The following is a 21,406-nucleotide window of genomic DNA, read 5'->3' as shown; positions in this document are numbered from 1 at the left end:
TGACAGCAAAAAAACAAAACAGCAGCCTACGCCACCAGATATCATGCAACGTTAATGCTACAGCTGCTATTATAGGAAAGCGTGAGGTGATGAAAACAGTAGAAAAGGCAAAATACATAAGCGAAAGGTCACACAGATGAAAATGTTCAAGGAGGAGCTCTGCTACGACAGCTTATCCCCATGACACAAAGACCACAACAAAAGGACAGTTTGGTGGAGAGCAATTTATGCCTACAAAGGCAACTTCTTAATTCCCAGAGTTATTACTTTACAGATAAAATGGAGTTTTTTTGTGGTTAAAGACTCAGTTTAGTACATTTGAGGTACTCTGCTGCTTTTGTACAGCACACTGTACAAAAGACAACTGGAGAAAATAGAGAAAGGGTCAGTTATAAAAACCACTAGGCTATTATCAAAGAAAAACCTTCTTTAGCAGAGCTGCATAGTATCAAACCAGAGTTACGCTAAGTTGCAGCCTCTTCACCTGTCACCAGGCTAAGGAAAACACACCAAGACATCAAGACAGGAATCCAGAGGCAGGCTAACAGCAGACTTGAGGACAGAAAGGCAAAAGGCAGCGTGCCTCCAGAGTCTCCCGACCCCCTTCACTGACTGCTTTCCACAGCTGACAGGAGACAGTTACCTGAATCAGTGCAATCAGAGGTGAAATGACAATGGTGATGCCCACTGCCAGAACTGCAGGAAGCTGGTAGCACAAGGATTTCCCTGCCCCTGTGGGCATGCATACAAAGACATCCTTCTCGCCTGCAAAGACAACAGAACAAAGCTCAAGGCTACTGAGTGGTGGCGAGTTCCCAGGGCTCTGTCTGGAGGGGTGGGCACAAAGGCCTGTAATCTGTGAGAAAAGGCATATCTGTGCGTGTACCTTGTGGCATACCAACAAAAGACACCTCATTTTAGGTTCTAAAAGCATCATAATACTTTGTATGCCTGCAACGGTTTCCTTCAAAGAATCTCTGATCACTTTTTAAACATTATGAAACAGCCTTACCTAAATACCAGAAGTTACCCAGAAACCAAGATAAAGAGGCGTTAAACAACTGGTCCATGCTCATGTTAATTCTCTTCCACATGAGCTGCTTTCATTCGTCTTACAGCCCTCCAGTTACCAAACCACCAGTCCCAGGGCAGATCTGTATCACACCCTGTGAAAGCTTATCCCAAGAAGTAAATCCCAACCACGTAGGCAGTATTATTTAGTAACTATCACCATGCTAAGGAGCACCCACTTCACGTCAGGGAGATGCCAACACATACAGCGTTAACAGGCAGAGCCACCCTGCTCACAGAACACTACTTTTGGCCAGTCTGTTATCAGCAGCACAACTGCTGGAGATGAATGAAAACTGTAACTGTGTCCTGCACGCTGGGTTTGGTGCTGTTCTGGTTTGCATTATGAGACCTGCGAGGAGAACGGACGGTCAGCAGCCCATGTGTGCGTGAGCTGCCTGCCGAACCCGCAGCGGTGTGCTGGTGGATGTGTTAACACCAGGAAAAATGTGTGTTTCTGGTAACATCCATGTGATTCACGGATATAAACCTTACCAGAGAACTAAGTCTTCTGCTGGTACCACCTGTGTCTAACACCATTACAGTAAGGTTTACCCTGCAAGCATGCGAGTGCAAATAGGTTCAACCTCATCTGGCCACAAACTGGCGGACACCTCTAGATCAGATACCGGCACCACCAGACCTGAATGTTACCTGTACTGTGTTTGATGCAACCACGTTCTTACAAAACACGTGCAAAGGACAGCAGGTAGAGCAAAGCCCTGCTCGGGGAGCTTCGACTGCAGCTCAGCCACAGGAGTGACCTCGGAGGGCTGGGGCCCCATCTCCTCAGAGAGAAGGCTCCCGGCTCCTGCAGACCCTGCAGCCGCCGCCCCTCACCTCTCACCACCGCCATGGTCGCGCTCTCCTGCAGGGAAGTCTTGAAGGCCTCAAAGCCGAACACCTTCCTCAGCGCCTTCCGCGCCCTGCCCTCCGGCCCGGGGGCGGCCGTGCTGCTCATCGCGGGGGCGCTGCGGGCGGGAGAAGCGGCAGTGACCGTCCCGCTCCCCCTAAGGCGAGCCCCCGGCCCTCCCCTCCTCCTGCCAGCGCCCCCGGCCCCTTTCCCCCTATTTTTTATTATTATTATTATTTTGGGGCCCCCCCCAAGGCAGCTGCCCCCCACCCTTAGGGCTCTGGGGCTCGTTCCTGACGGGACAACCGCCCCTCCCCCCCCCCCGGCTGAGGGGGCTCAGAGCCCCTCTCAGGGCCCCCCCCTCCTCAGAGCTTCCCCCCTCAGAGCCCCCCCCACCCGTTCAGGGTCCGCCAGGTGCTGCCCGCGGCGCCGCGCGATGACGTCAGAAGCCGCTCTTAAAGGGCCAGCACCCTCAAAAAAATAAAACACCCCCACCCCCACAAAAAAACCCCCAGCGCACCTCCGCCCCTTCTCCTCATCCCCCAGCCTCCCCCCGGTGCCTCGCTCAGGGGTTTTGTCGCCTCGCTCCGAGCCTTCCCCCGGGCGGCCGCAGCCCGGTTCCGGCAGCGGTAGGAGGGCGCCGTTGCTATGGCGACCCCCGCCGCCTGCGTCACGGGCACGCGCCGGAAGCGCGGCGGGGCCGGGCAGAAGATGGCGGCGGCGAAGCGCAGCGTCCTCTCCTCCCTGGCCGTGTACGCCGAGGACTCGGACCCGGAGTCCGACAGCGAGGCCGGGCCGGCGGGCGGCGAGGGGGCCGCGGGTGAGGGCGGGCACGGGCTGAGGGCCGCGGGTGGGACCCGGGGGGGGGGGAGGGGGGGTGTCCCTCGTTGCCATCTCGCCTTCCTCGCGGTTTTTTGTTTGTTGCCTTTTTCTTTATTTTTGCCTTTTTTTTCCCCCCTCTCTGTGCTCTCCTCGCAGGAGAGAAAGGCGGGCTCGTCTCCGTCGGGTACGGGGAGGACGACTTCACGCGGCTGGACGGCGATGAGGAGGGCTACGAGGAGGAGGACGAGGAGACCAGCAGGCAGTCAGTAAGTACCCCCGGCCCCTCAGCGCTCACCCAGCCCCACACCAACCACAGGCTCCCCCTGTGGCCTCCAGCACCTTCCAAATGTTTCCGTTCACTTTGCTGTCAAGGCAAATGCCTTCTCCTTGACGCCCAGCGTCTTTCGGTGCAGGTCTTGTTGCTCGTTACTAACCCATCGATGCTCTTTGACTCTTCCGTGGAAGATTGTCATGAGACACGCAGCTCCTCCTTCCGCAGAGTTAGCACACGTGGAAATGCTGTCAGAGAAACGTGCTGGTGCATGGGCAGCTGGATAACCAAAAAGAATAAAGTTCTGTGATGTCCTAAATTATTCTTTTATGTCTAACTCAGCTTACTACATCTGGTTAACTTGATGTAGTGGTGTCTCGTCTAGGCTTGAGTGGCTTTCGTTTGTCGTAGGTGCATGGCATGTAGATAATTCCACCTGAATACCGAGGTACTTGGTGCATTGTCAGGCAGGGCACGTAGCTCCCTGCATCTGAGTGCAGCTATAACATACTAAAGGATAAATGTTTCTGTGTCTAGAGTAGAAAAGCAGTAAGTCTTGGGAAAATGCGGGGAGGTTCTCTTCTTTCTCATCAACCTTCTGCTTACCTCCACGTTGATGTGTTGGCCCTGCTCAAGTTTTTTGGCTACTTAGTACAGGAAGGAAATAGTGTTCCTACAACTTTTTCTTAATGAAATCTACTTTACGTGCGTTAGTTCATTCTCATACAAGACATTCACTGTTCTTGCTATTTGCTTCCCCAAGTAGCAGACAAGAAACTTGTCTATTTTTTCTTTTTTTTTTTTCTTCTGCCTCTAACTGGAAGAGGTGCAAGTAAGAGCATTCAGGGTCAGTGTCTGGCTAAGCCAAGTAATGAAGCTTTTCTACTGCTTTTGCACACACAATTTTCAGTGTAAGTTGCAGTCATCTATCATCTGGGAGATTCCAGGTGTCATTCAAGTAACGGCGATTGGTTTAGGCACTCTGGTGCTTAGCCAGTGGATCTTGCACTTATTTTCAGTTACTGTGCAAATGAATGCAGGTTACAGAGGGTATGTTCTCTCTAGTCTCATTGCAGGACAGCAACATGCATTTTTATATATTCTTTGACCAGAATTGTGAGCGTCCTTAATAGATCCTAGCACTGGTATTTCTTGGTTATGAGCTGTTTTTGGAAAGCAGTGCAAATTGGTTTCAGGCTGTCTTGGGTTTTTGTCCAAACAACTTTGTACTTACATTATCTGCTTTAACTATAACTGAAAAGCCTTTTTTTCAAGGGCAGTTTCAGTAATGTTTTTTTGTTGTTGTTGCTGTTGTTTCTGAGATGCCTTCTAGTAGGTTAGAAGGTTTTTGGAGCTGTTTCCGTTAAGTGTCTGTATCATGAGTGATTCAACCTGTTCTTTCGTTGAAAATTGCTTATCTTTTTACTATTCGTGGGAGCATGGATGGGAGGGAAATGTTATATGTGATCAAGTACCAAGTAATTTGGTACTATGGTTCTTTTTTTGGTTATACGCTTACTCTTATTAACCTTTGAATTATTGGCACACGTGCTTGTTTTAGGAAGGTACACTGGAGAGCAGCTGAAGTGAGGGGGTTTGGTGTGTCACTTCTGTGGGATATGCATGTTAATTCAGGCAATTAAAACTTACTGACATTATTGTGTGATCATCCTCTAGCTTGCCTTGTCAGAACTTGCTTGTGTGCTAATACCTAGAGGTGGATGCTTCATTGTAAGCCCTTCTTCCAACTGCATGTAATCACCTCACTTCTTTTTTGTTTTTCCTTTGGAAGCTGAAACACCAAATTCTTGTTTTGGGGTCAAAGTTGAAATTGAGCGGCAGAGTTTGGAGGAAAACCCATTCTACTGAGTTGTGTGAGCAAGGAAAACTTTTTTTCTGCTCCTCAAACTTGTTTTGAACCCAGAGTATGTATGTATGTCTAGACGCATACCTGACTCTAGGATCCCCAGCGAAGTAGCTCATGGGGCAGTGGAACAGTAGGTTTACTTACCAGTTTTGGATCAAAGCTGTGTGTTACGTCTCACATGGTACAGAATTTTTCTTAAAGCTGAGTTCAGTATTTTAAGCTCTTGGGGAGAAATTTGCCCAGTTTTTTCGTTTATTCCTGGGTAGAAAACCGAATGGAGGCTGTTACCTAAAACTAAAGTTAGTTAGAAAACTGAAGTTAGTCCGTTCCCTTCTGTGGAGGTTCATGTCACCTGCAAGTGAGGGTGTGAGATCACTGCACAAGTAAGGAAAGGTGCGGTGTCACCTGGCATCTCTGGGACTTGTGAACTTGGTGCTAGGGCAGACCCTCACCAAGCCTGCATGTTTGGTTGTATGGCAGGCACGCTGTGTCCTGTTTGTGTTGCTGATGTATGCTTGGGAGAGTAATGGGCCTTGCAAACACTGCTTTCTGCGAGTACCACTAAACAGGGGCGAGTGCAAAGCCCCTGCCTGCCAACTGGAAAAAGACAATTATCAATGAATGCTTTTTTCCGCAGTTTTGTTGCTTCTTATTGTTTAGCTCTGCACACTCAGGAGCTGCATGAGTTTTGCGGAGGACGTCTTCTACTGAGTGATGCTTTTGCCTTAAAAGGGAAACAAAAAAACCCTACAACTACACTTCTTTTTGTGATTGTAGGGCTTGTTTTCTGGTCCTGAGTGGGTGGGGCAAAGCTGACTTCCATTCAAAGGGTCTTGGACTGCTGCTGGACTGCCAAGCACAAGCCCTTTGCTTTAAGTGCAGTTACTTGCCAAGCCTGCTCTTTAAGCTTAATCCTGTAAATTCTTGTCTTGTAGGAAGATGACGATTCAGAGACTGAAAAACCTGAGGCTGGTGACCTAAAGGTATTTGGAAGTGTGGTGCGGTGGGGGAGGGAAAGTTCAGTACAAGAGGAATAAGTCTTAACAGCATGGCTTTGGTTTTCATTTCTGATCTTCTGTAGCTAGTTTCGTACATTCCTTTTTGTAGCTGTAATGTGATTTCTGACTTGAGTTCTGGCTTCTGCCAAAGGTAGTTAGCCAGTTAGGCTATAGACTGAATGATGATCAAGATCTGTGTTCATGAACTTAAGTCTTCTTGTGAATTAGATCTGAGGTGGGTTTTCTGACAGCATCTTGTCTATTTTGCAGTGATCTGGGAGACGTAGCATTCACTACAGAATTCTCTTATGTCTGACCAGCATCAGCTGAAAGACTTTAGTTAGAACAACTTAATGAATAAGTGATCTTATGTTCCTAGAGTTCATGAAACATGTCAAAAGGTATCTCCCTCTCTCTATCCTTCTAAATGAAATTTTGTAAAGACTGTGTTCAAAATTTGTTTAAAAAAAAAAAAAGGTGGTAAGATCCCCAGATAATTATCATAAATAGTTGAAATAATCTTTATCCTGAGGTTACATCTTGTTTCTGCTCAACGTGTTTAGCAGCATGTAGGAACATACATCAGGCAAAAAAAACATGGAGAAAAGCCATATACCAAATCCATTTGAAACTTCATAGAGATGTGTTCCCAATTTTCTCTGTCAGATCAATCCCCAAAGTAATATAAGCAGTTGTGTGGGATACAGAATGAATGACAATTGAAAAGGCCTTTATTTTATCCAGTAGCTTCCTGAAGGATGCAGACAATCTCCGAGTTCTACTTAGGAATCCAGAGGGCCATGTAGCAAACTGAAATTCTGCAGAGCATGTGAAATAGCTTAGGGCTTTCATGGAACCATGAGAAGGCAAATGAATGTGTTTAGCTATCCTGCTTAAATGAGATTTGTAGCAGCACCCTTTTCCAGTTTCCGCAACACTTGTATGAGTTTACAGTGACAGGCAGAGCTGAATCTTGGCCGCTGTACTGCGCTTGGTGAGGTCTCTTGCATACACGTGTGAAATATCTTGTGGTGCCCTTGGCACAGAAGTAGGAGGCACTTGGAAATGGAATGTATTGTCTACTTCCCTTGTTGCAATGAAAATAAATTATGGTTTGTTTTGTTTTTTTGGGGGTGTTTCTTGGAAGAGAGGAAAGCCATCTCATTTTTATCCCTCTCCTACTCTTAAATTTTTACATTATGCCTGGTTAAGCATGCTAGCAAAATGCTTCTGTTTAAAAAAAAAATAAGCTAGATTCAAATAAGTACTATTTTTTTACACCTCTTAAAAGACAAATAGATGGGTTTCTCTCAAATGAGATTTGTGGTATATATCATCATAATGAGTGTTATGAGGGCCCTGTTGCAATTGTTTGCGTTTTTGCCTCTTCTAGAAGGACTCTAGGACTTCAGGACAATGTAGAAGAAGTCTGACAGCTAGAGAAAGGGAAAAAAAAAATCAGACTAGAGTAGTTCTTGTCTGAGTAAAGATGGAAATCTTCCAGCTGAGTTGTGGCTACTGCTTTAATATGTTGTTGATGTTTCATGTTAGCTTATTTAAAAAGCTTCTTGATTTCAGTGAGTTCTACGTGCTACCATACAGATGCATTTTTCCCTTCTGAAGAGGAACTCCGTGTGGCTACAGGGCAGCGTCACAGCTTCAGTGGGGAAGCAAGAAACTACCTTAAAAGAACTTGGTATCGAGTGCGTTCTGAAATAGGAACTCCACAAGAGCTGAAGTGATCATATATGAATTGTTCTTTGTTCAGAGAGAAACATTTCCAGGTTTTTATGTATTGTAAAGATGTCGGAAGAAAAGGCTGAACAGATTGTAAAAATGACAGTAAGTAGAATGGGCATCTTTCCTCTCAGCTTCTTGAATTTGGAATGTTCTTATTCAGCACAGACATGCCTGAGTAGAAACAGGCAGTTCAGGTAACAGCATTCTTAGTAGTTAACAAAAGATGTAGGTGAACTGAAGTGGTAGAGAAAAACAGTTATTCAGACCATAACTGGACCACTTCTGCTTCAGTGTAAAGTTACCAGCTGTCAAGCTGGTGTTACCTCCCTTACAAAATTAGCTAAAATTGATTGTAGCTTTTGGCCTTCACAGATATAAATAAAACACAATTCCTTCCATCTTATCGTGGCATGGAAAGTGGGGATTTGAGAAGAATACCAGGGAGGCAAATCTGAACATCAGCAGTTTCAGACTTTTATGTCATCCTTAATTGTTGTTTTTAAATGTAAGCGAAAAAGGCAGTAGCCTCCTTTGCTATGTAGTACGCTGCAAGGCAGCCCAGCGCTGTGCTGGTAACGGAGCAGGGGTGTTGTTGGAAAGCATCATGTGGGGCAGTGATGAAGTTGCACTAGCCATGCTGTTAAGAAATTCACTTGGGATGGAGGAGGATGGAACATTACTGTAAAAGCAGCTTTACTTGGAGCAGTAGTAGATGTTTCCTATCCTCCTTTTCCACCAAGTGGCAGTGTTCTCCTGGTTCCTTCCTCATTGCATTGAGCTTGCGGTATCTGAAAACTAGAGAGTAAGAGTTGTAGTTACTCTAAGTTAGACACTTGATTAATTTGAAATTTTACTTTGGGGTAATATTTCTTTTTGTCCCAGCTTAGGGCTGTAACTCTTCTTCCTCTATCAATTTCATTGCAAGATGTCAAAGACCTGGAAACATGTCTAAGTAGCTGGCATGGACATCGTATATGTGGCCGGGTTGTTTCCAGGGTCTGAACCTGTGTGCAGTCCTTCAAAATGCATGACTGAGATAAACCCACTGCAAATGATCAGTTACTTACAGTCTTTTCAAGCCCTGAGTATATATTCAGTTTTTTTCTAGTGTTTGCTTCTCTGGATGTGTGGTGAACGAACTATTTTGAGATTCTCATTTGAATAATTCACCAGGACACTGCGTATGGAGAAGGAGTTCCCTCATTGCTGGTGCATCCCGTGGTGTGGCCTCATTCTGCAGTTGGACAGTAACAAACACAAAACCTCCAGAAATTTCAGCTGGTGCCAGTTGTGGATATAGGCTGAGGTGACTAAAAAGGGGAATGATGTGAAAACTGGCAGTGACAATCATAATAGTTAAGGGGTGGTGGGGATAGTGGAATTTGTGGCCTGTCTCATAGCTCCAAGGGAAAGAGATTTTTCTACTCCACCCTACGGTATTTAAAATTACCTCTGTTTTTTAATCTTGATTCCAGGGAGCATGCCCTTATTGATCTTGAAAGCACATCCGTCTGTCCTTACAGCCTTTGTTCCTCACTAGAGATAAAGGCAGTATAAAGGGCTGGATGGGACTGCAGTTCTCATGATCTTTTTTTTCCTGCTTAGCAGCAAGTCACAATCAGCATTTTAACTTGAAAAGCTTATGTCCAACTGCTGTGTTCTGTCTATCCTCAAAGAGTCAAGTGGAGATTTATTATAAATCTGTATGGGGGAAAGAGGTATAGAAGAATATTTAAATTTCATCAGTCATCTGGAAGTGTTCTTCCAGAACTAGCCCATAGGATTCTCTGTTACTGAGCACCTGTAAGACAGTCTCGAACACTGTATGCTTATAACAAAAAAAAAAAATTCTCCTCTTTAAGGAGTAAAGTAAAATTTCTTAACATCCTGTGACTGTTTGAGATGCTTCACGGACCCTTGGAAAACGGGAGATTCAAATCTAGGTAAAACTAATTGATCTTCCACATTTGACTCTGGGAGGATGTGCTCAGACTCTGAAGCAGAACATGTTCGTTAGTAACCAAAATCACTTCAGTGGTCCCTGCTTTTAGTATTAAATAAGCAGTCACAAATTGCAAACAAAGCTATTGTCTTAAAGGGATTTCAGAAATAAAGCTTTCTTGCTTAGAAGGGAAAAGAAATGGTCAACAGCAGCTGCTGGCAGAGGATTGATGTTAAGATGGAATCCCACAGCCTGGATGGAAATTTTATGTTCTTTCCTCAGATGATGGAACCGTGAGTACAAAACAAAGGACACTGAAAATATCCGAAATTCGGTGTTCTGGTAGCGGTGTTGGTTTGGAATGAGGAGGGTTAAAGGGCTCTGCAGTGTGTGCAAGTTGCTTGGGCTCCTGCCAGCAGCTGGCTATGGTTACAGCCTTGATGCAGTAACAAGATACCAGCCTTCAGAGCTCACTAAATGGACCAGCCCTGCAGGAAGAAGGAAAATGAACCTTAAATGAAATATTGACCTTGTGCTCCAAGTCTCACCTGAGGGATTCTGTACTTCATGTTGTAGGGCTGGATGAATAACAGATTGCAGGCGTTGATCGAGCCCAGCCCTTCAGCTTGGCTGACTGGAGTTTTCACAGGGGGAATCATTAACTCTTGAGCTTTGATTGCTGACTAGCCCGCACAGGAAAGCTGATAAATATTGACACTCCCTTTGCAAGTGAATGCCTGACGCATGGTAACAGTTCTTGAAAGCAGTGGCTTTCAGAAGTAGCTCCGTTTTCCGGTTTTTGTTGTAAGGGTCCCCCTGCATCTTTGTGGTGTTGTAGTGAGAGGCATCCAAAGGGGGAGCTAGTAGAAAGGCGTTAAAGTCTCAGAAGAATGCTATGTTTCCGAGCATGTCTAAGTACCCCTCTTTGGTAGTCATCAGAGCTGTTTAACTCTTATTGATCCACTCAACCTGTGAAATAATTTCCGTGTGTTGTGGTGCCTAGATGTGCACTAATACTTAAGTGGAGGCTTTTGATTGTGATGTTTATTTTGCCTGCCCATTAACCTGTTTGTTTAAATACCAAAATTATCTTGATTTCAAATAAAGGCGATAAGGGATAAGAACTAGTAAATGGGGGATTGTTCAGTAATGTAGTCCTAGTAAGTCACTCGTATTTTGATAAGGCGTTTTAGTTTTTCTGTATTCAGCATTCATTCATCAAGCCAGATTCTCAAAAGATGTCTGAATCTACTTAGTTACTTTTATCTTAATGTAACTTTTCCTCTGAAGAAGGAGGGAAAAAGTGTATTTGGGAAAAGTCGTATCAATAGAGAGCTGTTGTTATATTTAGATATTCCACTGCAAACCCTAAAAATGGAGCTGGCCTTAGTAAACTTTAGAAAATGAATTGGAATTGTTTACTTTGGTGGTGGCAAAGTATGAAAGTTGCTTAGGAAATAGCAGCCCTTGATGCATTCAGCTGCTGAGAGGGAATCCTAAAAATTCTGTTTAGAATATATTTAAGGTCATCTGACTGAAGAACAAGCATTGAAACTACTGTTCTGCCCTGAACCAGTATGCTCTTGATGGCTGGAGGGGCTGTATATTATTCGTCTTGCAGTGGCTGGATCTGGTAGGATATAACCACTTTGTAAATGTGCTGTAGAAAGGCACTCCTACTGTCTCATCAGAATCAAAAAATAAAAGAAAAATCATTATGTTCCCCTGCCCTCCCTTCTCTTGGCATTTTGACACTATCTGGGTTAGCGTTTTGGCCTCTGACGGACAGAACTGGCAAAAGAACAGCCGTACTTTAAAAATGCCCTTGGGTTATGCATGGCTGTGCTAGGTGCCTCCATGCAGTTTTCAGGGCTGGAGTTAAGGTTTTATCTCCAGTGGCTTGTTTCCCACTCATTTCTGTGCCTGTGAGTACAGCCTGAAGCTGCAAATGATAAGCTGTGCAGTTATTCATCGTATTCTGTACTCAGTTTTCCTCCTAATATACTTCTGCAAAATGCTCTCTGCACTTCCAGCTCTGCATACTTTCCCTCGTTTTGGCACGCTGTCTTCCAGAAAGTTTGGCAGTTCAGCAGGCGGCATTACATGTGGAAAGCCTTTAGGGGGAGTAGAGTTAACTCAGCCTCTGAAGCTGTCCTCTGTGCCATTAAAATGAGTGTTCAAACATAAAAACAGCTGATACCTTTCCTGCTTCCCGCTTTTAACCACGTGGCTGACCTTGGTTGATGCCAAAGAGTAGTATCAGCAGCAGGTAAATGGCTTTGCATGGAGGAAACATAGTAAAGTTCAGCATCTTTGACTTTTTTTTTGTCCCTTTCCCTTGTGTACTTCTGTGTCTCCAGTTCTCTCTGCCTGAGAGGGAGATAGATCACAGCATCGTTGGTCTTCAGAGCTGCCTTACCTACTTCAGAGCTGCTGGCTTCAGTCCAGCTCGTGAGCTGTTTGGAAGATGAGACATGTCCACGGACATGCTTGTTCCTTCCTCCCCGCCAGGCATACATGCTGCGGCAGACTCCTTGCTCCCTGCAGTACTAAATACCACAGATTATTGACACAGGTGTGGCTTGCTTTTCTCCAAAGGAAGAGCCAGGTTTTTTTCTATTTGCCTTTAAACTTGAAGAAAAGTCCTTTCTGGAGCTGCTTCCCATTGCATATTTCACCTGATAAAGGTCTGAGTTCTTCAAGTCCAGTTCTGTTGTGTTGCAATTATTTGTCTGCTGTACTGAAATAGCCTGTTCTGAGCCTGCACGTTGGTGCTTGTCAGAGTGAGAGTCTGAACAGTCAGCACGGATGGAGGGTTGCCTCAAACACCAACAAATAGCAGAAAATAGCTCCTTCCAGCCTCCCTGTTCTCAGTACAGAAGGCTGGAAATCTGCTAAAGCTCCATGGGATCTGCTCATCCCAAGGAGGATGTTTTTACACCCGGCCTCTACTCCAGACCCTTAAGAAGAATGTTCAGTAGTATGTACCTGGGAAGAAAGCTTGTGCAAGAAGTTGTCTCAGCTCTTTTGAGCCTTTTGCTCGTTGCTGTTGAGGTTTAAGACTTCTCACAGTCCAGCTTCACCTTTAGCTTTGTTTGGCATTGCAACAATCTGTTGTTTTGTTTTTTTTAAATAAATCAGGGTAGCTTGACACCTCAAACCATGTCATGTGGTGCTGATACTTGACCTCTGAATTCCTGTTCCACTGTAGGAAGCAAAAGTGACTTGAAAGCAGAATTAATGGGCTCTGCAGATGAAGAAACCTCTCTCTGGACCTTGGTGGCTTCTGGTGGAGCCTGCCGGGAGCTATGCTGGCTGCTCTCAGTGTGGCAGCTGGTAGCTGCTATTCTGCTCTCGGGGGCTGCAGTCTTCATGTAGGTTGCTTTGCATGCTTGCACCAGAGTGTCCTGGTCGGTGTTTGTGCTGTGGAGAGGTCATATTGTATGGGTTTGTAGTAAAGTGTATGCACAGGGTGACCTGGAGGCATTTAGCCTAGCAGCAGTCCCGATGGGAGTGAGGTGGAGGAGAGAAAAGGGGCAGCACACTGAGGCATGTGGCTGTGGGGCCAAGCATGGTAGCGAGGCAGGCGTTATTAATTGTCCCTCAGCTTGGAGAACAGGAGTCTTGGCACACGGTTCCTTGACTGGAAATTACTTCTTGCATATCTTTGTCAAATATTGAGCTAGCATATGTCTGTCAGGTGAGTGCAATCAAGTTTCAAAGAAGTTATTTAAAGGCTCTTATAGTATGAAAGCTTCTTTCTTCTAAAGCATTTTCTCACTGAAACGTTTTGCCAGATCTCAGTGTTTTTCAGTGTTTTTTTCAATAGAATTGAAATTAACTGAGGGAGTATCTTTAGACTTAATTTAGCTTAAAAACTAAGAGGCAGTGTCAGCTACTCATGTTCTTTGTTTTGGTAAGGATTAGATAAGGATTTAAGAAGGAATGTCTCAGGAGTTGACTCTTTCTTGTCTTGTTCTTCCTTCCCTCATTTTGCCCGTGACAATAATATCTCAAAATAGGTTTGTACAGGCTGTACGTAGGCTTCCCTGAAGATGAATGCACCAGTTGATTCCCATAGGTGGCTTATTTCTAAGCTGCTGTACTGCTCTTGCTATCTGGATTGTGGTGCCGGCAGGTTTTTCTTAGTTAAATTTCTTATCCTGTGCTGGGCAGTTTGCCTGGAGCTATGTATCAGAGTTGGCAAACAGGATGTGGCTGTAGGAAATGGGCTTATTTCAAGCTTTCTCTTGGGATTCTCCCGTCTCACAATACAAAAAAACAAGGGGGGTGGGAATAAAAGCACTGTACTTCAGTTCCCTTACTTTCTCTTCCCCCATACTGAGTACACATTGCATCTACTCTGGTTGTCCTCTGCCTAGTAGCATGTCAACATTGAGCGGGTCTGGTGAGCGAGAGATAGAAAGCTCTTGTCATGCACTTCTAATATTAAATGAGAAGTTTCTGGTGTTCTCTACCTATGGGCACTCCTGATGCTTGTAGAACATAACTGTTCCTTTAAAACAAAAACAAAATCCCTCTTTAAAAAAAACAAACACACAAATACACGTTATCCAGAGATCTTTCTCTTGCTTGCCTATGTATGAACATTTCACCTGCTTGCTCTGACGAGGCCATCTTCACTGTCAGCCTCGACAACTGTCAAGTGTTCTAAGAATTTGTGCAGTTAGTTTCTTTCCATCATTCTCAGCCAAGTAAACGTTGTCGATATGTTAGGACTACAGGACAGAGTCTGAATTGTAGATAGGAGGGGAAAAATACAAAAATTCCTGGCAGTAGTTCAGATGAGAGAAATCCATTGTAACAACTGTTGCAGCAGCAGGTCCACTGGCTAATGATGGAGGGACTGCACTGAAAAATCCTCTGCATCAGTATCTTCAGACTTGTCTATCGTGACAACAGTGTGACTGGCCTACACATTCTGTGGGTGTCAGTCTAAATTGTTGTTAAATGTCTGTGTCTACATGCAAGCAATCAGGTGAAATAGTTGGGGGGGAGAAGAAATTCTGCGATGCAACAGCAACACCTCTGAAGAAAGAATGTTGTTGAGGTGTACTGTGGAAGCTTCCTAACTACGCTTTTTTTTAATATGATCTGCAAGTGGGTGGAAGAAGGGAGCTGTAGGGCTAGTTGGCTGCAAGTCTGGGAAAGCAATGGAGTGGTGGTAAATCTGGCATCAGTGTCTCCATTTTTTTTTTTTACAACTTATAACTTAAAACAATCGGCTTCTGTTTTTCCATCTTTTCTGCCTCCCTGCACAACCATTTCTTCTTGTAGTTTGTTAGTGCAGGTGTACTTCATATTCAAGTGCTTCTATGAGAAACTGAAGGTTGGATTTGTACCCTTTGGCAACAGTGAATGCCAGCAGTTATGTCCAATGTGAGCTTTGTACTGGATTTATGGATCTTGTTTCAGGAAGGATTTAGCAGGCATTGTTGTAAGTCAGTCCATTCTTTCCATTAAATAAAGCTGTTCTGGGCAAACCTTTCCAAACGTGAATTCATCAGTCTCAGATTCATATTGTTTTTGTTTCCTTCCGTTAATCTGTGTTCCACACTGCGAGGATTGTGTTTGCTTGTGTTTCTTTTCCATGGAATCTGAGTAGAGGCTGGTTTTTATGTAACTGAATGGAAACACTACAACTGAAATGATGGTCTGTATTTCACCTTTCTGAGGTGAAGTCTTAAGCCAAAATGCATTGCTCTCCTTACATGCGAATACACACACACTTTCAGCTTGCTGTTCTTCCTTAACTGATTATAATACATGAACACGTTATAATACCTAACTTTCAAACTGGGTTCATGTCAGCCAGGCTCTTACAGGCAGCATTGTCTTGCCCAGGGCTTGAAGAAAGCATTTGTCCGGGAGTAGAGGTGGCAATGGAAAAGCTTTACCTGATTGTAGATGGGAATAGCAATAGAACATCTGCTTTATGCTGTAAGTGAGGTAATATCTAAAGTGTGCTGAATCACTCTTAGAAGCACAGAAATTGTGATTTATCTTGGTGGTCCAGATGTTTTTTTAATACCTTGTTTTTATCTTTAGCAGTTTATGTTCTTCAGAGGTTGCCCTTTGTTAGTGTCTGCATCAGGGGGAGGGAGTCTGTCTTCTGCTTGTCTTGCTGTCTGTCCTTAAGTCCTCTTCCAGCTTGGATCTGAACTTCTACAGCATCTCGACTCATTTCAGTTAGTCTGTTGGAGCAAGGCTGCCTGCCTTTAGGCCCTTAAACAATTGATCTTGTGAAATCCAGGTTGCAAAATAAATAGCAGCCAGAAAATCAACTTGCTGAGTACATGAAGAGTGGAGTGCAGTACTGCTTTTTTTTGAACTTATTCTGGCCATTCTTAGAGGCTATCATATAACACTAGATGGGATAAAGTGGCTAGAGAAAAAGAATAAGCAAGGAACTTTTTTTTGCATGAGTTTTGTATTTCAAAATGTTAGAGAGAATTTTTAATATAACTGATGTGTCCAGGCTGACTTTGTGCAAGTAGCAAGAGCCTGGCTGCAGAAGTCAATTCAGAGATGCTCCCATGCAGCCTTTCAGAGGTTGGGTTTGTGAAAACTGTGCAGTATTGGAAGGTGCCACTAGGGAAGTCTTAACCTTGTTATTTTTCACTGATCAGGAAACAGATCAGAAACACCAGATCAGAAACAGATCCATTAAGTAATGCCTGAAGCTCTGGGATACTTGAAGGCTGTAAGAGCTTACATACATACTCTGATGGAGAGGTTTGATGTATTGTGCTTGTAACCTCTGCTTATAACCACTCACCTGCTTGATTTTTGTGCTCTTCATGTGAGATACTGGTACGTAGGAATGTGGGTGTTGATGTAGCAATCTACAAAAAGATCATCTTGTCCTGAATGGATTTAGATGATTTCCCTACTTTAAGTCCAGTTATATTCCAAATTTTCCGTTGCTTAAATGCCTTTGTGTTCCTTTAGAAATTTCTTGTCTGTGTATAGAATGCCTTCCCTTTCACAGCTAAAACATAGTAATTGTGTAGTATTTATTGTACCTTGTTACCCCACTTGTTGATTCTCTATCTCGTTTAACCTCCTATTGGGTTAGATCTGCAGAAAATGCTTGTTTGCAAATGCTGTCTGTTCTAATCAATTCAGTGTGTTCAACATCTGTCTCAGACTTAAATTAGCCTAGAGGAATGTAGGGCATTACTCGACTGAAGGTTTGACTGTCCTTAATTTCTGGTTCGTCAGTAGATGCTCAGAGGTTTGAACAAGACCTCTTAAATCTCGCATCGGCCGAACTGTACGTCTTCAGTCAAGCTGTTGATACTTGCCTTGCCATAGTGTTGGACAGTAAACTGAGCAAATATGAACAAGCACGGGAGGAGGAGGAGTCGGTCATCCCTTTGTTTTTGGAAGACATTCGGGAGGCTTGAAAGTAGTCCGACTTAATGAAAAGCTGTGTTGATGTCTTCAGCTCGTTAACGACGGAGCAGTGGGTGTAGGTACGCGGTAACTCGTCAGTAAGCAAAATTCATATCCTTTGGGCAGCGAGGTGTGGTTATAATGCTAGTGAGCTTGTTTTCTTTTGCTTGAATGTAGCTCTAGGGTTTCTGGTGTCTTAGCTATGTCCTGAGGATGTGGAGACTAGACTTGCTCGAGCGGCTGCGGTGAGACGGGTGTAGGCGATCAGGCCAGGTAGATGCACAGCGGTGGCTTTAGGATTGGCTTTATTCAGCATGTTATAAATGGAGTGGATTTGTACTGTAGTTCTAGGATTAAAGGATACAGGTTAAAGTAAAACTTGCTTCTGGTGACAGGAAACATGTTGACGATTCCAGAAATTCATAAAACATACAATTAAACACATCTGACACTTCAGAGAGATGCTTGTCTAATGTAAGGTACGTACCGGGAGAGGTTTTGGCCATCAAATCATCTCTTAGAATATTACTGCATGTCTCCTGAGGACTGTGTGCTTATGTTTGGTGCTGGTCCTGAACAGCTATAGGAGACTTGAAAGTGGGCTTCTGAAAACTTCAGAAATACAGCAAATGTCCTTGCAACCCCTGGCCAAATGAGAGGGCGGCCTTCTTGAGGGCACTTAGTACAGGTCTAAAGCTCCTGAGTTGGACTGTGCCACTGGGCTGCTTAAGTAATGCTTGGCACTTGGTCTCTTTGGGGATTTTTCTTTTGGATGATGGGAGGAGGGTTGGGCAGGAGAAGGTTACTAGAATAATAAGTACAGTGCTGGGTAAGCATCAAGAGGTGCTCGGGAACCTAGTCTTTTTTTTCCTCTTCTCTCTCAGTCCATTCAAAACAAAACTTTGAAAAGAAGGGACTGGGCAATGTGATTCAGAATTCAGTTAGGGTTGAAACAAAAGCAGTCACCTCCTTTCACCCCAACAATTTGTTCATTGTCTCAGACCAAGGTGAGAAACACTTTTAAGTAAATACCTAGCAAGTTCTCTGTATGGAGGAGATAGAGCAGCCTTCTGACCTAATGTGTTTGCTGCCTGGTGAGTAACTGTATACTGCCTGGGCATAAGTTTCTCACATCTGTAGCTCTATGAACTCTTCCAAGCTGAATGCAACACTTCCATACTAATCTGAATTTGTCCTCACAATCTGATAGCTACCACAGAATTGTTTCCGTTTTCCCAGTGGTAAACTGAGGCTCACCGTGTTACTGCCCTCTCGACGTGGCTGAGGCTCGCCACGTTAATGCTGCATCTGGGTAGGTTTGTGGAGAGCACAGCCTGGATTCCCTGAATTCCTGCCCAGTGCTCTCACCAAAGAGAGCTCCTTATCTTGGCATATGCTTAATTTCCTGCTTTGAAATGTCATGCTTCAGTTTTATTTATTTTTTTTCTGCTTGTCATTTCTGAGGACCCTGGGAGAAGAGGTGTTAATGCACTACGTGGAGCACGGTCGGAGCTGTTACACGAGGGCCTGTGCCTCACAAAGGGGCCTGGTGCCTCGCCAGCTGGCTGGCAGGGAGATGCGTGTTCCTTCATGTACTTGATTTTCTGAAATAGCTTCAGCCTTTTTTATTTGTGATCCAAGTGTTCTTATGGAGAAACAGTGCTTTTTTCATGAATGACTATGAAAAATGCCACACAGTAGCTAGTGCCACACAAAGAATTTGTTTTTCTGCACCCTGAGGGCTCTGGTTTCTCTGGCAATCAGTGGCTTTTCACAATTAATTTGACACAGCCTGTTCCCAGATTTGGCTTGGTGACCTTGCTCCTTTCTCCTCACCTTGGCCATCTCTCACCTGATTGGAAATGGAGGAAAGGAGGGGATTTAGAGAGCGGTTACTAAGCAGCGAGAAGGCAGCACTATGTCTGTGTCAGGTTGAATGAATAGCTTCTGTGTTTGGAGGCACTGAGGAATTTTGGACTCACAGTCCAGTGAGTCACAAAAAGTCTTTGGGAGGGAGGCAGGGGGAAGAGGACAATGTTAGCATACAGCTGATATTGTTTCAGAAACTTTGTTTGTGTTGAACTTGATATTGCTTGTGGCTCCCTCGGGGTCTTGCAGAAGTACCAAAATATTTGAACATTAGTCTCAATATGGTGAACGCGTATTTTAAAATGCGTTGTCCTACATAACGCTCCTGCTTAGCAGACTCTGCCACAAACATCTGCTGTGCTCCTCCAATTGAAGCTGCCTTAATTTATATTAGTATAACTAATAAGGGGTTGGCTGTGTTGAGAAAATCTCTGAACACAGCTTGCCCTAGAGTTCCTGGCAGAGCAGATCTATATCGCTCCTGGAAAGTAGCAGCCAGGTGGGAGCATTCTTCCAAAATGGGAATACGGGCTCCACATCATCACCACACTCCTCAGCATTTTGTCTCTTAGAGGGTTTATCGGTCAAAGCCAAGGTGGCGAATTCTGTCATCACAGGTAACTGGCAGGCCCCTGCAGCTGGGGACCCCGCAGAGCCCTGGGTACCCACAGAGGGCTGCGGGCTCTGGCAGCGTTTCCTCTGTTCCTGTGTAACCCCAGGGAACGGGTCCTGCAGGCCCTACTTAGAGACCGTCGGTTGCCTTTGGGAGGCATTCCCGTGGATTAAGAAGTTTGGGGGGCTAGGTCAAGCTTGTTATTTAGCTATGCTCTAAAACACTGGCTCTCAGCCGGTGCCAAAGGCCAGCCACCAAAAATGAAGAATCTGTGGTTTGATCTATCTTGAGGAAAGGCTTCAAGCACGGCAATTTTCGTGGAATTCAAAAGGAGCTGAGTGTTCAGGACTCACAGAAACAAAGCCTTAATTCTTTCATTAAATTTAGACTCTAGCTTTGAGAGGAAATGGAGCATCCTGTTAGGCTTTGACTTTCCATGGTATGAACATTGCCCTGTGATCTAATAACATGCATTTCATTCTTAATATATGTTCTTTTGTCTCAGAAGTAATATGAGAGTTTCTAAACAAATGGACAGTATAGCTTTTCAGACTGGAAGAATACCTTGACTAAAATCTGTTTCTTCCCCCTTTTCTCCCAGGAATTCTCAGAACTGGAGAAAAGAGATCCTCAGGAGCTAGTTGGTAAGTGCTCAGAAGTATTTACTCACATGTTTTTTTTTCAAACTAGACATTGTAGGCTCCTCTTCCTGTAAGTATGGTGGGGGAAGACATCTCCACTTTGTCCTGGCAATGCTGTAGTTTGAGTTACTGCCTCCAATGTTTTACCTCAGTGGAATATTTTCAGTGAAGTCTCCTTCTGGGAGAAGGGTGCCATGCCTAAAATATATTACATGTGTAAGACACAGGTACGTAAAGGTTAACATTGATGTTCTTCTAGATGAGCCTGAAAACAAAGATGTAGCTTTGTCCAGATGCCCCTGTGAACATCAGTATAACCAGAAAGGATGACAGGTGACTTGTCTGACTTAAGGATATTTCAATACTTTTTTTAACCCAAATTTGGTCCATTTAGCAATTTATAGCTGATGTGTTGATGTGGCATACTGTATTTTGTAATGATTGTAGAAAATTTTGTTTTTTTTTGTGACACTTCGTTTACTTGTTGCACCATTATTAGATTTAGAAAAAATGCTTGGAAAATACAGCGTAGTCAGCTTGAAGTAGTATCCTCTGTTTGCTCTCTGAGGGGTTATAGAGAAAATGCTGTTGTATTTTATGTTGAAGCTCTTACTGTCTTGAACTAACCCTTTGTTCCTGGGGTTACTGGTAGAGTTGTGTGGTAGTATATGATAGTACCATTAAAAAAACCACATGAATTTGGTACTTTATTATCTGTCAAGTCAGCTTGTCCAAGCTTAGGTGTGATATTTCAGCCATAGTGTGGTAAATGTAAAATAAGACATTGGACAGTAAATACTAAGATGTTAAGCCGTAACCCTTTACTCCAAATTTTTTGCATTTGAATCCTTTTCAATTGGCCTGCCCAGACTTTGCACCAACCTAACACTTTAAATGAATTATCATACTCTAGAGGACAAAGTTGCTTTAACCAGTGTTATCGTGGAATACAACAGATCTTTCTCCAGACTGCTGATCTGCCCTCAAAATGCACATTAGAAAAACAGAGGAGACAACAGCACAGAGGGTAAAAAGTAAAGAATATCTGAAAACCATCTGCCCTTTGTCCTCTAATTCACATGTGAGTGAAGCTCTGCACTTACAAAGCCATGTAGTGGTAAGTCCTTTCTTAGCTAAGGTATAAGGCTCAGGTTACAATTCTGTCAGTCTGCTTTTTTCCCAGTGACCGCCCCATTGACGGGAGATTGAGACTGAATATCTCATATGTCCTATGATAACCCAGGCTTGCGTGCAGGTTTGGAAACTGCCCAGAGGGTACTCGTACTCATGGGTGGACAGT

The 21,406-nt window shown here is 44.2% G+C and overlaps 2 protein-coding genes across 10 annotated transcripts in view; one reads left to right on the top strand and one right to left on the bottom strand.

Moving 5' to 3' along the window:
- The window catches only part of RECQL5 (RecQ like helicase 5), a 38,742-nt gene extending 36,171 nt beyond the window's left edge, over positions 1 to 2,571 (bottom strand). For 4 of the 8 annotated variants that reach the window (XM_040530062.1, XM_040530059.1, XM_040530060.1 and 1 more), the window contains exons 1-3: positions 2,445 to 2,571; positions 1,912 to 2,042; positions 644 to 765 (exon numbers count right to left, since the gene is read on the bottom strand). In XM_040530062.1, coding sequence (XP_040385996.1) covers positions 644 to 765; positions 1,912 to 2,032 — 243 coding nt within the window. In that variant the 5' untranslated portion in view covers positions 2,033 to 2,042; positions 2,445 to 2,571. Of the gene's footprint in view, positions 1 to 643; positions 766 to 1,911; positions 2,043 to 2,194; positions 2,274 to 2,320; positions 2,375 to 2,444 lie in introns of those variants that run through there. The other 4 variants (XM_040530056.1, XM_040530061.1, XM_040530058.1 and 1 more) reach the window with 3 other exon arrangements.
- LOC121056782 (SAP30 binding protein) overlaps positions 2,558 to 21,406 on the top strand; it is a 31,494-nt gene continuing 12,645 nt past the window's right edge. The window contains exons 1-4 of one of the 2 annotated variants that reach the window (XM_040530073.1): positions 2,558 to 2,744; positions 2,903 to 3,012; positions 5,820 to 5,867; positions 20,067 to 20,109. In XM_040530073.1, the coding sequence (XP_040386007.1) occupies positions 2,573 to 2,744; positions 2,903 to 3,012; positions 5,820 to 5,867; positions 20,067 to 20,109 (373 nt within the window). In that variant the 5' untranslated portion in view covers positions 2,558 to 2,572. The remainder of the gene's footprint in view (positions 2,745 to 2,902; positions 3,013 to 5,819; positions 5,868 to 20,066; positions 20,110 to 21,406) is intronic. The other variant, XM_040530075.1, reaches the window with a different exon arrangement.

This window comes from Cygnus olor, chromosome 18 (assembly GCF_009769625.2).
Source record: "Cygnus olor isolate bCygOlo1 chromosome 18, bCygOlo1.pri.v2, whole genome shotgun sequence".
NCBI classification, from domain to species: Eukaryota; Metazoa; Chordata; class Aves; order Anseriformes; family Anatidae; genus Cygnus; species Cygnus olor.
Note: the sequence above shows the minus strand (reverse complement) of the source record. Positions and strands in the feature narration are given on the sequence as shown.